The sequence below is a fragment of the Oratosquilla oratoria genome, chromosome 3, assembly GCF_046742065.1.
Source record: "Oratosquilla oratoria isolate Oo_2021 chromosome 3, ASM4674206v1, whole genome shotgun sequence".
Lineage (NCBI taxonomy): Eukaryota > Metazoa > Arthropoda > Malacostraca > Stomatopoda > Squillidae > Oratosquilla > Oratosquilla oratoria.
This window is the reverse complement of record NC_134779.1, coordinates 66,446,301-66,463,800: the sequence shown is the minus strand read 5'-3', so window position 1 is coordinate 66,463,800 and position 17,500 is coordinate 66,446,301. Positions and strand designations below refer to the sequence as shown.

Sequence of the window (17,500 nt, the reverse complement as noted above, 5' to 3'; positions counted from 1 at the left end):
ACTGACCAAGGTCTCCCCCTCCTGACGAAGTTGAAAAAGGTCTCCCCGTACTGACCAAGGTCCCCCCCTCCTGACGGAGTTGAAAAAGGTCCCCCCCCTCCTGACGAAAGTCTCCTTTTCCTGCCGCAGGTGCTCTCCACATCGAGGAACTGGTGGTGCCGGCGGTCGTCCGCAACGCCTCGAGGTCGTCGGTCATCCTCGACTGCGAGTACGGCTTCGAGTCCTACGAGAGGAACGGCCTCGTCGTCAAGTGGTTCTGGAACTTGCAGCCAGAAGCTGTCTACCAGTGGATCCCAGGGAAGAAACCAAAAGCTTTGGGCGTTCTAAGGGTAAGTCAGTAAAAACCATCAATCCTCCTCCTCTTCCTCCCTTCCTCCTCCTCCTCCTCCTCCTCCTCCTGCTCTTCCTACTCATCCTCCTCTTCCTCATCCTCCTCTTCCTCCCCCTCCTCCTCCTCCTCCTGCTCTTCCTCCTCATCCTCATCCTCATCCTCATCCTCATCATCATCACCCTCTTGCTCATCCTCCTCATCCTGATCCTTATCCTCCTCATCCTGCTCTTTCTCCTCATCCTCCTCATCCTCATCCTTCTCCTCCTCTTATCCTCCTCCTTCTCCTCTTCCTCCTTCTCCTACTCCTTCTCCTTCTTTTTATTCTTCTCCTCTTTTTTATTTCTTTCCTCTACACCTTCCTCTTCCTCCTCCTTTTTCGTCCTTCTTTCATTAGTTCTTCCTTTTCTTTTTTTCCTCTCCTCTTCTTTTTTCTATTCTCTTCCCTCTTCCTCCCCTCTTTTCACCCTTCATTCATGAGTTCTTCTCCCCTCCCTTTTCTTCTTTCCCTCTCCGTCGTTTCTCTATTCTCCTCCTTCCTTCCTCTCTTCCTCCATCTCTTCCTCACTCTCCTCCTCCTTCACCCAAGCTTATGTGTACATCCCCGCTTATTATGACCTCAATCTTTCGCTCGTTCCATTATGTTTTATCCGCCGCCACTCAGTAACCTATAGCCCTGAGCGATATGCTTGAAAAATGAACGGATGGATCTGGGAAACACAATTTAGCTTTCGAAATGAAATGTTTTTTCTCGGAACGTGGCAATACCACACTTACCTGCATTCTTACCCGCACGAATATACCCGCGCATCTGTGACTCGACCCGCACACTTCATCCGCCACAGACATACCTAGTATATAGACCTACCCACTTAGTTTACCCACACGGGAGTGAATCTATGTTCACTTCGTTCAGTACCAACCCTTTAAACGTAGTTTACGTAGTGAATGAAATTATCTGTCGGCATCTATAGCCTCAGTGATTTAGGTGAAATAGATTTAGCCCCTCAATTCCATAGTTGAATGGATCAACCAGACGGTAACAAGAATAGAATATTCAAAGAGAGTACCTGCAGTCCATGGATCAAAAATCATGGACATACACACACTTACACACACACACACACTCACACACCTCACACACACACACACACACACACACACACACACACACACACACACACACACACACACACACTTACACACATACACACGCACACACACACATACGTACACACACATACGCACACACACACACACAAACACAAAGAGGAGGAACCAAGGAAGGACCTCTGAATTATGAACCTTTGTCCTTGACCTGAGCGACAGCCAAAAATGCGTGAAAAAAGTGTGTCAAAAACAGAAATAGAATTAAAATGGAAAAATAGATGGATGAATTATTTGCAGAAGGGAGTCTTGGCTCAAAGTCAATTCGGACTCAAAAAAAAAAGGAATGTCATGTCGCCCAAAAGATTAATATGGAAATTAGAAAACGTGAGAGGAGTTAAAGGAAACACAGGAGAGGATAAAGGATTTCTTGAACCATTGACTTATACGAACAGTAGTAAAAGACAAAATGCCGAATTGAAGAGAGGTGACTAGCGGGGTACCTCAAGGCTCGGTATTGGCATCAGTAATGTTTTTATTGTACATTATTGATATGATGCATAGGAACAGGTAGCTACATAAATTTGCTTGCTTAGATGCCAAGATCATGAAGAGTGAAATGTGAGGAGGATTGCAAATTGCTACAAGACAACCCAGATATAGTTTGTGAATGGAGCCACAAATGAAAGTTGAAATTCAGTACAAAGAAATGCAATATCTTGGAAATGTGCCAAATTAGAATGAGATAATAGATAAAGCCGTCACAAAAACAAAGGAGGAAATTGACTTAGGTATTTTAACCAAAGGTAATCTATCTCCAGAAAATTATATAAACAGAATAAGGGAAGAAATATATAAACTGCTCCTAGATATATGAGGGGCATTTCATGACATGGAAAAGGATATAATAAAAGAAAATAATGCCTGCTCCGTCCCAAACAGGCAGCAGTAATATTGACATCGCAAAAAAAGGTATTCAAGAAAAACAGAAGCAATACAAAGAACAACAACAAAGATAATCTCATGCTAGGCTGATGATAAGACACGCGAAGAGATACTGAAAAAATGGGACTACCCACGTTGGAGGAGCGAAGAGAGAGAGGTGATGTGATAATGATATTCAGGACAGAGACAGAAATAGAAAAATGGACAAAGAGGGAGGACAGAGTGTGGGAAAAAGGAACAACAAGAGATAATAAAAAATATATAAATAGAATAAGATAGAATAGGATAGAATAGAATAGAATAAAATAAAATAAAATAAAATATAATAAGATAGAATAAAATAAAATTAAATATAAGAAAGACAAACTATTTAAATTATGTTAAGAAGCAAAGCTTTCCACATAGAAGAAATATTTCAGGCCAACATCATAAAGGAATTTAAGGTAGAGTGGAGATGTAGACACAAGAGTATTGTTCCAACCTCGTACACGATAATCACGTCAACACACACACACACACACACACACACACACACACACACTTCCGCTCGAGGAGTGGAAGATTAATTAATAATGCTAACCGATACTGTTTCCTTGAGCAAAGAGACAGGTATCTGCAGTGTGTAAGGTCACATCACTACCCATAGATTGGGCCATATATGAGTTTTGAGCTCTCATCCGGGAAGGTAATAGCTGTGGATCACGAGTTTGGCACTTGATCCAAAGCCATGGTGAATCTCGCTCTCTCCCTCTCTCGCTCTTTCTTTTTCTCTCTGAGCTCTGAACTCTCTTCCGGAAGGGAAATAGCTGTCGATCACAAGTCCAACACGTGATCCAAGACCATGGTGAATCACACGCACACACATACACACACGCACACACACACACACACACACTTTCAACGAACGGACGGCTTGACGAACGCTCTGAAGAAAAGTGCAGATTGAGGATACCAACGCAAAGAGAAGTGCCTTTTTGTATTTGCAGGGGGGGGGAATTGCTCGTGAGGTAGTGGGAAAGTAAGGAAAGAGGAGAGGGGGAGGGATTACTGGGGAAATGGAAGGTAATGAGGATGTGGAGGACTTGGCCCAGGCAGACGGGCGGAAGGTCAACATGAAACGACCACCGGATGACGAAATGGCAAATAAAAATGTAAAGATTAGAAGTATAGAGAGGAGAAATACAGTAGAAAGTGACGAGAATATGTTCCAGGGATTTAACGCGGGTGGGGGGGACACAACCCCCCCCAGACTGATAAGACTAGAGGAGAGAGTTGATAAGGTGATCGAGGACTTGGAACGTAAGTTAGGTAATGTAGGCTCCATTCTCCAAAGAATTGAAAGATTGGAACAACTAGAGAAGGCTAACAGAAACTTAACTGAAGAAGTAGAGGACCTAAAAAGACAGTTAGGAAATGTAAAGGAGGAGAATGAGAAATTGAAGAAGAATAGTAATGAAAACAGTGAGAAAATAGCTACAGAAGCTAAAAATTGGAGAATAACTCAAGAAGGGAATAAGGTTTCATTCACTGACATAGTCAAACAGCAATTGAAAGAACATAATGAAGACTCAGTTATTAAAGTGATGAGACAGAAGGAGAATATAGTAAGAGAATTAGCTGACAAAAAGAAATGTATAATTATATTAGGAATGGAAGAGAAACATAACCCAGATAGAACCGCAAGAATCAAGGAGGAAAATGAAAGGGTAAGCAGTTTATTAAAATTAGTCCAGGAAGATGAACCAGAAATTATAAAGGAAATTGAGGAAAAATTCAGACTCGGAAAATATAGTACAGATAAGACCAGACCAATTAAGATTAAATTCAGGTCACAAACAACGGCAGAGAAAATTCTATCCAAGACAGGGAAACTAGCAACAAATGATCAATATAAAAAGGTATGGATAAAAAGAGAAATGAATAAGGAGGAAAGAGAGGCAGAAAAGCAGAAAAGAATTGAAGCTAAGGCAAAAAACGAGGAAAGAACGGAGTCAGAGAAAGAGAGATTCTATTGGAGAGTAGTGAACATGAAAATAAAGAAGTTCGACATACTAAAGAAAAACATAAGGGAAACAGAGAACACAATGGAAGTGGCAGAAAACTAAGAGTGTCTTACACAAATATAGATGGATTGATAACAGGATTGAATGAACTGAATGATTATTTGAAAGAAAAAGAACCGGACATAATGGGAATTGTAGAAACAAAATTAAAAGGCCCACTACCACCCAACAGTGTAGGACATGATACATACAATTATTGGATTAGAAACAGAGAGAAAAAACAAGGGGGTGGAGTTATGTTCCTGACAAAGAAGGATATAAACGTGAAAGGTGTCATATATGGAAAGAATACAGTAGAGATGATTATGATAGAAGTGGAAGACCGAGATAAGAAGAGCAGAAAATTTGTGATCAACTATGTGCCTCCGAAAACAGCCTCATGGGAGGAGAATGAACATAAAAGTATGTTAGAGGACACAAAGATAGCATTAACTAAAATAATGGAAGACGGAGGAAGAATAGTTATGATGGGCGACTTTAATTGCAAAGAAATCTGCTGGGAAGAAATGACAGTAAAGAGTGGTGATGACTCATGGGGAAATGCTCTACTTGAGATGATTACTGACCATTCAATGACACAATGGATACAAGAGAACACTAGGTATAGAAATGAAGAAGAACCATCGAGGCTAGACTTAATAATTACATCTGAACCTAGAATAGTGGACAAGATTGAATATAAAACACCAATAGGTAAAAGTGACCACATATTGATTGAACTGGAACTTAATGAAGAAAAATATATGAAAAGAAATGAACAATATAGAAAAGGAAGAATGATGTATGAAAAAACAAACTTTGATAAAATAAGAGAATTCTTCCAACAAGAAAACTGGGAAGAAATATACAAAGAAGAAACATCAGTGGAAGAGAAATGGAATATTTTGACAAAAATTTACAAAGAAGGAGTGGAAAAGTATGTCCCAAGACAAAAACAAGAAAAAGAATATGTAAAATGCTGGTACAACAAAAGTTGTAGGGAGTTAAAAGACAAAAGAGACAAAGCCTGGACCAGATGGAAAAAAGACAGAAGACCTGAAAAATGGAAAATATATACTGGTTATAGAAATGAATATGTACAAAAGTGCAGAGAGGAAAAAAGAAAATATGAAAAAGATGTTATAGAAAAGTGTAAAGATCAACCAAAACTATTCTACAGATTTGTAAACAATAAACTGAAAAACAAACAAGACTTGGAGAAATTAAGACAAGGGGGAGTTGAATACACTGAGGAAATGGAAATGGCAGAAATTATGAACGAACATTTTAAATCAGTGTTTACAAGGGAAAATATACAACCTGAAGAGATTGAGTGGAAGGAAAAAGTCCCCCCTATGGAAGAAATAGAAGTAACGAAGAATGAAATATTGACACACTTGGGTAATTTTGATGTCAGAAAATCGCATGGGCCAGATGAAATAGCAAACTGGATTCTGAAAGAATGTAGGAATGAACTGGCAGACAAAATACATAGCATAATAAGCAGTTCCTTAAAAGAAGGAAAAGTTCCAGAAGATTGGAAAAAAGCAAATATAGTACCTATATATAAAGGAGGAAATAAAGAAGAACCTACCAACTATAGACCAGTCTCTCTAACAAGTACAATAGCAAAAATATGTGAAAGAATTATCAAAAGTAGATGGGTAAAATATTTGGAAAAAAACAACGTACTAAATCCAAGGCAATTTGGATTCAGACAAGGACGATCATGCGTCACCAATTTAATATGTTTCTATTCAAGGCTAATAGATATAATACAAGAAAGAGATGGATGGGCTGATTGTGCATTTCTAGACCTAAAAAAAGCTTTTGACAAAGTACCACATAAGAAGTTGCTTAAGAAATTAGAATATGAAGGAGGAATACAAGGTAAATTGCTAAATTGGATGGAAGACTTTTTGCAAGAAAGAAAAATGCGAGTAGTGATAAGAGATCAGCACTCAAAATGGAATGAAGTAATAAGCGGTGTCCCGCAGGGAACAGTTCTGGCCCCAATAATGTTTGCTATATATATTAATGATATGGATGAAGGAATTGAAAGCTATATGAGCTTCTTTGCAGATGATGCAAAATTACTGAAAAGAGTGAAAACTGAAGAAGATTGTGAATCACTACAGAGAGATCTAAATAAAGTACAAGAATGGAGTAGGAAGTGGGAGATGGAGTTCAATACAAAAAAGTGTAGTATAATGGAATTTGGAAAAAGCAAAAACAGAATAACAGGATCATATAATTTGGGAGAAGAAGGAATAAAAAGAGTAGAAAATGAGAGGGACCTGGGAGTCATTGTTATGAATAATATGTCACCTGAGAAACATATAAATAAGATTTTTGGAGAAACTTATAATTTAATAAGAACAATCAAAGTGGCATTTACATACCTGGATGAAGAAATGGTGAAGAAAATCCTAGTCACCCTGATAAGACCAAGATTGGAATATGCAGCAACGATATGGTCACCAAGTACAAAAAAATGTATAAAAAAACTTGAAAGAATACAAAGAGCAATTACTAAACTGGCACCAACACTCTCAAAACTATCATATGAAGAGAGACTACAAAAACTTAAACTACAGACACTAGAGCAAAGAAGAGAGAGAGGAGATTTGATAGCTATTTACAGAATCATGAAAGGCATAGAAATTACTGATAGAGAGAATCTGATAAAATGGGATGACAGAAATACAAGAGGACACGGAAAGAAAATAAAAAAAGACAACTATAGAAGAGATTTGAAAAAGAACAGCTTTCCTCACAGAGCAATAGACAGTTGGAACAAGTTAGATGAGAAAGTGGTGTGTGCAAAAACAATACATGAATTTAAAAATAGTTTAGATAAAATGAGATATGAAGACGGGACCTCACGAGCATAGCTCCCCTTCCCGTAAAATACAACTAGGTAAATACAACTAGGTAAATACACACTCACACACATACGCATTCACGGTAGTCAAGAGTGCCCAACATCCGCTCATCTGAAAACCACCGCTGAAGGTAAATTTCGGCCTCTGACGAAATATGACACCACAGAAGTCCACACCGCCCTCCCCCCCCACCTACCCCGACCCGACCGCGATATTAAACGAGGTTAAAGCCGAATGCTCTAACCTTGTACGTGTGACGAGTTAACTCTGCGGCCGCGGTCAGTTAAATCCATTCGAACGAGTGACCTCCTCCCCCTAAGAAGTTAACTCCCTTTTCCTCATCAGTCTAATAAAAATCCCCCGACGGCAGACATAATAAACGAGTTTAAGTCGTAAACCCCATAGAGAGAGAGGTTAAAGGAGATAATCTCGAGTGATACAACATTCCACTAAACCCGTTTGGATCGCTTTATTATTTCATTCTGGCTAACGTGAGACGATTCTATTCGGCCGTAGGGTCCGCCTCCGGGAGTAGAGGTTCCTCCTTGTCCCTCCGGATACGCAGATCGACTCGATCACTTACTTCAACTGTCGTCAGGCGATTTTATTCAACAGAAGGAGAGACCTCCCGGACTGTCTTGACACTGAAGGCATGACTCTCTATTCTGACGGTCGCCGAACGATTTTATTCAGATGAGAATCCCCTTTAACGTACTACAACCGAGCTCAGTGTGTATGAGCTCAGGCTGGGGACCGGAAAGAGTTGCATGATACAATAACCTACTGTAGTGGTGCTCACAATACAATAACCATTTCTGAACCCCGGCAGACGATTTTATTCAAGATCTGAGACTTGAGCAAGGTCTAAGCAGAGGGTCTTTGGTCTCTGTGAGAGAGTCGAGGAAGACACCCTACGGACCTCCTTTTCTTAGCTAAAGAAAATAACGACCTGATGAAAAAATAGGGTCCTTCCCCCCCACCCACACGCCCGCGCACGCCCACAGCTCCACCCGATGACATGTCGACCCCGCCCACCCGGTCCCAAGTCCTCCTTGAGGACTGAAAGTTGGAGCCAATTAGTGGCTCCCCCGGACACTCGAAAGAGTCTGTCTGGAATAGTCGCCACAAGAGGCGCCATCCGGGATGACACTGTTCCCGCGGTGCTATCCGTGTAACGAAAGGGGCCACGTGCACCTGAATAAAATCGCCTGGCGGCAGGCTGTAAGTCAATGGATACAGAGGAAGTTAACAGTGCCACCACCCTGGCATCTTCTTCATGACGTCATAGTTACGTCACTACTGTCGAAGTAACATCATGACGTCATTCCCAGGGCACCAGCCCCAGAACGTCATTCCGGGGACGTGACATCACTGGTACTCATCACGTGACGTCCGGCCGATCACTTGACTTGGCCATCCTCTACACATTTTATTCTGGTTGACGTCAGCGTCGTGAAAGGGTTGAAACGAGCAAGAAGCAGTCTCAGGCAGCCGCGTAACATAGATGACGTCATTATTATGACGTGACATGGATGACGTCAGGATAACGATATCATCTGGGCACCTTTCTAGCTGCTTCAAATATGTGGTCACTTGGCCCTGACAGCCCCCTCCCCCCGTTACGTGGTACTAGTTTCGTTGTTCCAGCTCTGCTCCACTTGTTGCGCGGGTTCCGTTCCTCGGAAGCCGTTCCGCGAGGGCCGTTACGAAGCGCCGTTCTGAGGGGGCCGTTCCGAGGGGGCCGTTCCGAGGGGGCCGTTCCGCGAGGGCCGTTCCGAGGGGCCGTTCCGCGAGGGCCGTTCCGAGGGGCCGTTCCGCAAGGGCCGTTTCGAGGGGTCGTTCAACGAGGGTCGTTTTGCGAGAGCCGTTCCGCGAGGGCCGTTCCAAAAGGCCATTCCCCAAGGGGCCGTTCCAAGAGGCCGTTCCCCGAGGGGCCGTTCCGTGAGGGCCGTTCCGAGGAGGTCGTTCCACGAGGTCCGTTCCGAGGGGTCATTCCGAAGGGGGCCGTTCCGCGGGATCTGTTCCACGGGGGCCGTTCCGCGGGGGACATTCCGCGGTGTCCGTTTCGCAAAGTCCGCATCATTTGGCGTCAACCATAACAAAATATGAAAAGTGTAGCGCCATAGTAAAGGTGTTGGTAAAGGAATGACAACAATGCCGAGTACCCAGAACGTGGATTTGACATCAGAGTAGGCAGAAGCAATCTCGCCGCGACAGTTTGAATATTGCACCATTCGATGTCATATCATTCGCCAGGATCAACACCCATACTGGTTAGCTTCTTTTGTTTGTTTTCTTTGGTTGTTTGGGTGATTGCTTTTATTTTTTCAACATGTATTGTTTTTATCTTATTTTGTTTCATTCTATTATCATTATTACACACACACACACACATGTATATATATAAATATATATATATATATATATATATATATATATATATATATATATATATATATACATATACATGTATGCTGTATATATGTATATATATATACATATACATGTATGCTTTATATATGTATATATATATATACTGTATATATGTATATATATATATATATACATATATATATACAGATACATATACATATACATATATACTGTATATGATATATATATATATATATATATATATATATTTTTTTTTTTTTTTTTTTTTTTTTTTTTTTTTTTTTCACTTCCTGCTGAGGTTGTTGCACAAAACAATTTATCGAGATTTGGCTACCCGCTCTTTATTTAATTATCTATTTACTTACTTATTCGTTTATTTATGTATATATTTACCTATATGTTTATTTGTTTATTCACTTATTCATTTAGTCGTGCACTTATTAATTTACTTATTTATTCATTTATTCATATATCAATTTATCAACTTATTTATTTGTTCACTTGTTTATTTTATTTATTTACTTATTATTCATTATTTATTATTCATTTTATGTACTTATCTAACTGTACATTTATTTTTTATCAATTATATTATCTATTTATTGTTCTCTATTTGTTTATCAATCTATTAATTTATCTATTTATTTTTTCATTTGTCTACCTACCTATTCATTTATATTCATTCACCTATTCAATTATTTGTTTATCTATCTTTATATTTTTATCATTTCTTCAGTAAACCCGTATTCAACCATCTCAGCAATACTAACCCCCGTCTCCATTCAGTTTGGGGCGACCGCCTCCTTTGACGAAAGAAATTGCCTGAAGAAGACTTTAACCAAATAAACAAAGCGGGCCACCAGGTGAAGACAGGTCACACAAGGTCTTAAGCCTAATGGACGCCCACCCCCCCCCACCCCCGGGCAACCTCGGCTCTTTCTCTCTCCTCTTCCACCACCTCACCCCTCTCCTTCCCTTCCTCCTCCTCCTCCTCCACCACCACGTCCTCCTCTTCCTACCTCTCTTTGCTTTTCTTACTCTTGCTCTTGATCCTTCTCCTCCTCCTCCTCCTCCTCCTCCTCCTTCTTCTTCTGATCCTCTCCTTCTTTCCCCTCTTCCTCCTCCTCTACTCCGTACACCTCAACTTTTCCCCCATCCTCCTCCCTTTCCCACCTTTCCCAGCTTCTCTTCTTTCTCCTCCTTCTTCCCCTCTTTCTCCTCCTCCTCCTCTTTTCCTCTTTCACTCTAATCCGGATCCCCCCCCACCTTGTCCTCACCTACACCCTACCTCCCGTCGAATTTGTTCCCTTCATCATAATCCTCACCCTCATTCTCAGCCTCCACGGCACTCCCAGCAGCCGGGTCTCGGAGTGCCAGCCTTCCCTCGAGATAACCCAATTTGCCAACTGGCACTGGGAAAGGAAAAGCTTCTTCCCCCCTCAGGTGCCACTTAGGAAGTTGGGACTCGACAGAGTTATCGCTCCTCCTCCTCCTCCTCCTCCTCTTCCCCCTCCTCCTCCTCCACTTCTTCCGCTTCCTCCTATATCCTTCTTCTCTGAATGACACTAGTTCTACTGATCCTTTTCTTCCTTTCTCTCCCTCCACATCCCCTCCTCCTCCTCCTCCTCCTCCTCCTCCTTCTCCTCTTCCTATGTTCTTCTTCTCTGAATGACACTAGACATCCTGATCTTCTTCCTCCTTTCTCCCACTCCACACCCTCTCCTCCTTCTCCTTCTTCTCCTCTTTTTTTTTTTCTTCCTCTTCCCCTTCCTCCTATGTTCTTCTTTGAATGACACAAGGCGTCCTGATCTTCCCTCTTTCTCCCACTCCACATCCCACTCTTTCTCCACTTTCTTCTCCACTTCCCCTCTCCACTTCTTACCCTCCTTCATCTCCCCCTCTCCTCCTCCTCCTACGCCCCTCCTCCTCTTTCGCTTCCTCCAAACGACACCGATCCTGCTCCTCTTCTTACTTTCTCCTCTTCCTCTTCATCCTACTCCCCTGACCGACTTCAAATTTCCTGTTCTCCCCCTTTCCTCCTCCTCTCCTTCCCTCTCTCTGACTCCCCCCCTCCTCCTTCTCCTTCTCCTCCTCTTCCTCTTCCTCCTCCTTCTCCTCCTCTTCCTCTTCCTCCTCCTCCTCCTCCTCCTCCTTCAGGGTCATTCATTGGGCCCATGAGAGTTCACGGGGGTCTTCCAGTGCCACGTCACGCGTGGGGGCGGGGGGGGGGAGGTTTAGGATGGTGATGAGGAGGGGCAAGGAGGCGTTCCTCAGCTCGTTCAGACCACCCACACACCCACACGCCCATCCCGCCCCCAAGGCTCAACAACTTTTGACACTATTGTCCCGTAAGCTGTCCATCAACATGAGCAAGGTCTGTCGCCAACCACAAGATACATAAATATGATATTCATTGAACCTCTAGATCTGGCCCAGGGTTATCCTATCCCCTTCCCATTGACTGAATAAAATCCCCTGGTGACAAGCGGGGTAGATGTTCCATGACCTCTCTTTTTTTTTTTTTTTTTTTTTTTTTTTTTTTTTTTTTTTTTTTTTTTTAATTCGATACTTTATGGTAGCTTAGTGATACTCCCTACGGACCAAGGACACGCAACATTCTTTTGTGACTGGCGACGAATATTTTGTCTGTGACGTCACTTCCTCGTCTGACGTCACATGCCACAAGATGTACAGTTGGTCAAAAGAGTCTGGCCAAGGTTCCAAAAAAATGCATCTCTGTTGTGGAAGTGCCTGGCATCTCTCCACAGGCAGCACGCAAAAAAAAAAAAAAAAAAAAAAAAAAAACGGGTAATTAATTCCGAATGGGTCCATCTTCCCCGACTGGACAGGACCAGTCAAGAAAGAATTCCGCATGACCCAAATCCACTCTCAGATTGAAATGAACATATCTTGCGACAATGTTTCCTTTTTTCAGGGGCACAAAATATACACACCAACCAAAGGGAGGGGGGAGGGCGATGCGCTTGTTATCAAATTTTCAGTCCTATCCGAATGCCCCCATTGTCGTCGCACGAAAGTCATCTTGTCAGGGAAGTTCAAACTAAGCAACGCTCCGTCAGTTCATGTACCTCCCCCTTGCTTATCTCCTACACTTCCTCCCCCTCTTCCTCCTCTTCCTCCTCCTCCTTCACCACCACCTTCGTCTCATCTTCCTCCTCCTCCACATCTTACTCCTTCTTCTCTTCATTTTTTTCTTCGTCTGAGGAAGATAGAAGAGCTTACCAGGAACAGGTTTATTTTGAAAGGTCATAGGTCACCTTTCCTCCTCCTCCTCCTCTTCCTCCTCCTCTCCCTCCTCTTCCTCCTCCTCCTCTCCCTCCTCTTCCTCCTCCTCCTCCTCCTCGTTCTCCTCCTCTTCCTCATCTTCCTCCTCCTCTTTCTCCTCCTCTTCCTCCTCCTCTTCCTTCTCTTGTTCTCCTAGTCCTTCTTTCTTCGTTTAGGGAAAACCCGCCTCAGTGACCTAATCCTTGCTTTATTCTTCTCTCCTCCTCCTCCTCCTCCTCCTCCTCTTTCCCTTACCCTCCTCCCTCGTCTTCCTCGTCTTCATACATCTTCTCTTTCTTCTCTTCCTCTTCCTTCTTTTCTTTTCTTCCTCCTTTCCCTTAACCTTCCTCTGCCGTCTTCCTCATTTTCTAACACCTTCTTCTTCTTCTTCTTCTTCTTCTTCTTCTTCTCCTCCTTCTTCTTCTTCTTCTTCTTTCTTCTTTTTCTTCTTCTTATTCTTCCACTTCTCATGATGGTGTGGTACGTTGTAGCATCATACAATTATTGTTATGTATTATACTTAAGTACCGCTCAATTTAGAAATGTATATTTCTCCCATTATACAGGGTATAATTAATTATCATAGGATTTGTTGGACATTAATTTCATTATTGATTGTATTATTTATTTACAATCTTTGTACACGAGTCTGTAGGGAGAACCAAGCGAGCTCCTGTATGTTTGGCGCCAAGTCAAGGCGCGGTGTCCAGTTGTAACTCAGCCTCCGAAGTGTATGCACGCATTTGTCTATTGTAGTACTTTATCAAATTGTGATTTAATGCATTCATTTACATTGTTCATATACTTTTATTTACCCACCCTACAATATTCTCCTTCTCCTCCTCCACCTTCTCTTCCTCCTCCTCCTCCTCCTCTTCCTCCTCCTTCTTCTTCATCCTCCTCGTCCTCATCCTCTTCTTCTTTTGTTCCCACAGGGCCGCGTGAACCTGAGCTACCGGGCGAGCTCGGACGAGGCAAAGCGTCACCGGGCGCTGGAAATCCTCGAGCCCACGACCGACCTGACGGGGAACTACATGTGCATGGTCTCCTCCTTCCACGATGAGGTCTTCGCTTCCAAAAACATGACCGTCTACGGTGAGTGCCCCTCCCTCCCTCTCTCTCCTCCTCCTCCTCCTCCTCCTCCTCCTCCTCCTCCTCCTCCTCCTCCTCCTCCTCCTCCTCCTCCTCCTCCTTCTATCCTCTTCCTCCTCCTCCTCCTCCTCCTCCTCCTCCTCCTCCTCCTCCTCCTCCTCCTCCTCTTCCTTGTCCTTGTCCTCCTCTTTCTCCCCTTGCTCTCCGTTTCACAGTTAAACATCATTATGAAACAGTGTTGTACTTATACCTAATGGTTTTCTATCCTTTATAAGGGGGTGGCCAAATCAATAGACACCTTACATCCCCGCCACACTGCTCGGGGCAAATGCAACGCAGCGAGGCACGGTTGTTTCTACTGTAGGGCCTAACAACTGAATCTGGGTTACCCCCACCTCTTCACCATGCCGCAACCCCCACCCCCATCGCCCACACCTCATCCATTTATCTTCGTAGCAGATGAGAGTAACATTCCTTTAGCTGCATCATCATCCTTTCCTCCATTCATCCATTCATAATGTCACTCCACGCGTTCTTTTCTTTTGTAATCTCTCTCCCCTAATGTCCTGACATACCACACCATCTTACAGACTATATCAATTTAGCTATCTTCACCGGTAGTGCGCTGGTGGCCTAATCGCAAGCGTGCTGGTCCCGCATTCGCCTAGTTGTGGGTTCGGATCCCGCACTCCTCTACGATTCCCAGTAGTGACTTTTACCTCCACCACCAGTCCAAACGCACAGGGCAATGGCGACGGCTTCGGCCGCAGCCACACGCCTCCTGGCGTAGGCTCCTCGCCCTCCTGTCTCCACCGATATAGTATGACAAGGGATAAGTGAAATTTAATGCAATAAAAGAAACCATTATTATGCTGTACTTTCTTTCTGACACACCTCTCGGCCTTCGTCTCACCCTTCCCTGCGGTCTCATCCTTCCTAATAATTTATCATAATTATAATAATTACAACGGTTAATGAGGTGGAGGAGAAGAGGCGGAGGAGTAGGAAGAGAGAGAGAAGGAGGAGAAAGGGGTAGAGGAAGAGGAGTCAGAAAAGGAGATGGAGGATATAGAGGAATAGGACAGGAGGAAGAGGAGATGGCGATGGAAGAGGAAGAGGAAGAGATGTAATAGGAGGAGCGGGACGAGGAGGAGGAAGAGATCTAATAGGAGAAGTGGGAAGAGGAGGAGGAGAAAAGAGTAGAAAAGTAGTGGAAAAAAGAAGAAAGAGAAGGATAAAAGGGGATAGGACAACGGGAGGAAGAGGAGGGGGAAATGGAAAAGGGGGAGAAGAAGGAGAGAGGATAGGAGAGAAGAAATGGGTAAAGAAGGAGGAGGAAGAGGGATAGGACGATGGGAACAAGAGGTGAAACTGGAATAGGAGGAGAAAGGAATGCATGAGGAGAATGGAAAAGGAATTGGAGAAAGAAGAGGAGAAGGAGGAAGAGAAAGGGGTAGGATAGGGAAAGAAAGGGGAAAAGAGGAGGAGAAGGAGTAAGAGGTGGAGGAAGAGGAGGAGGAGGTGGAGGAAAAGGAGGAGTAAGAAGAGGAAGAGGAGGAGAAGGAAGAGGAGAAGGAAGAGGAGGAGGAGGTGGAGGAAAAGGAGGAGTAAGAAGGGGAAGAGGAGGAGAAGGAAGAGGAGGCAGAAGAGGAGGAGGAGTAAGAAGTGGAAGAGGAAGAGAAGAAGGAAGAGGAGGAAATGAAAAAGTTGCAAGATGTTTCAGAGTTAATAGATAATGACACAGGCATTATTTTGAAATTTCTCAATTCCCCTTCTACTTATGATGGACGACATCAAGGAGAGCGATGGCCGAAAAGGATAGAGAGCCACCTCTGTCCATCTATTCTCTAAAATTCTTGATATATGTAAATTTTGTAGAAGGAAAATCTCAAACAGTGTTGCCACCCTATTCATCTATCACAGTGGCTCTCAACCTTTTTCAATCCATGAATTCTCAACATTCGAGTGGCTCCCCTTCATTTCTCTCCTAAATCCCACAACGCCAAAAAGGTAAAAAAAAAAAATATATATATATATATATATATATATATATATATATATATATATATATATATATATATATATATATATATATATATATACATATATATATATATATATATATAATATATATATATATATATACTTATATACTTATATATATATATATATGAAGACATCCTGACAGGTTGTAAGAGGAGTAGAGGGAAACACACACAGGTAGAACAAAAGTTTATTCTTTGACCAGATTCTCACAGTGGTGCGAAACTAGTCAAAGAATAAACTCTTGTTCTACTTGTGTGTTTCCCTCTACTCCTCTTACAACACACACACACACACACACACACACACACACACACATATATATATATATATATATATATATATGTGTGTGTGTGTGTGTGTGTGTGTGTGTGTGTGTGTGTGTGTGTGTGTGTGTGTGTGTGTGTGTGTGTGTGTGTGTGTGTGTGTGTGTGTGTGTGTGTGTGTGTGTAAGTAACCACTAGGAAAAGTAAACTAACGAAGCAGAGCGCTTTCGTATAATTACATCTTCTGAAGATGTAATTATACAAAAGCGCTCTGCTTCCTTAGTTTACTTTTCCTAGTGGTTACCTACGCATTTGTGAACACACGCTCCTCGTGTGTTTATTGCATAGATACATATATATGTATGTATATATATATATATATTTATATATATACATATACATATATATATATATATATATATATATATATATATATATACATGATAACATGATGATGAATAGACACCTTTTGTTTTATTACAAGGTTCATAGTCATAATTATTTCATGTTTCTTCTGTCAGGATAGAGTAGTGGTATCCTTTTTTTTAATATATATATTCAGGTTCCTCGCATTCTATGGAAATAGATAATTTGTCATTTCAGGCCATGAGGGCTCCCTTGGGGGCCACCATGGCCCCCAGGTTGCGAACCACTGACCTATCCTCTGAAATTCCCATAAATAAATTTCTGGAAATAAATACTAGAAAGTCTCACCATATACTACACAAATACCTTGAAATATCTGAATAGCTCTTTTTTTTTTTTTTCTTGTAAAATAGAGGGATGAGGGAATACTATACAATGATACCAACCTTATCCAACAATTGACTAGCATTACCAACCTATCCGCACTGTACTACAGCTCCAGCAACGGGGATGAATTTGACCTACCACAAGCCCGACTACGGCCGGGTCAACTTGACCTGCGAAGCGGAGGGGCTCTTCCCAGAGCCAATGATGAAGCTTTACCGCCACATAGACGACAACAACAAGTAAGCCAACACTTCCTCCCTCTCTCTTCACTACGATCCCCGGATGGTTCAGTAGCACAGCGCTTGCTCACACGCTCAAAAGGCATACGAACATTATATATATATATATATATATATATAT

The 17,500-nt window shown here is 42.3% G+C and overlaps 1 protein-coding gene across 4 annotated transcripts in view; it reads left to right on the top strand.

The window, feature by feature from the left end:
- The window catches only part of LOC143023538 (uncharacterized), a 323,015-nt gene that overhangs the window by 276,822 nt on the left and 28,693 nt on the right, over nucleotides 1-17,500 (top strand). For all 4 annotated transcript variants that reach the window (XM_076182105.1, XM_076182100.1, XM_076182092.1 and 1 more), the window contains exons 2-4: nucleotides 130-329; nucleotides 13,922-14,081; nucleotides 17,250-17,379. In XM_076182105.1, coding sequence (XP_076038220.1) covers nucleotides 130-329; nucleotides 13,922-14,081; nucleotides 17,250-17,379 — 490 coding nt within the window. The remainder of the gene's footprint in view (nucleotides 1-129; nucleotides 330-13,921; nucleotides 14,082-17,249; nucleotides 17,380-17,500) is intronic.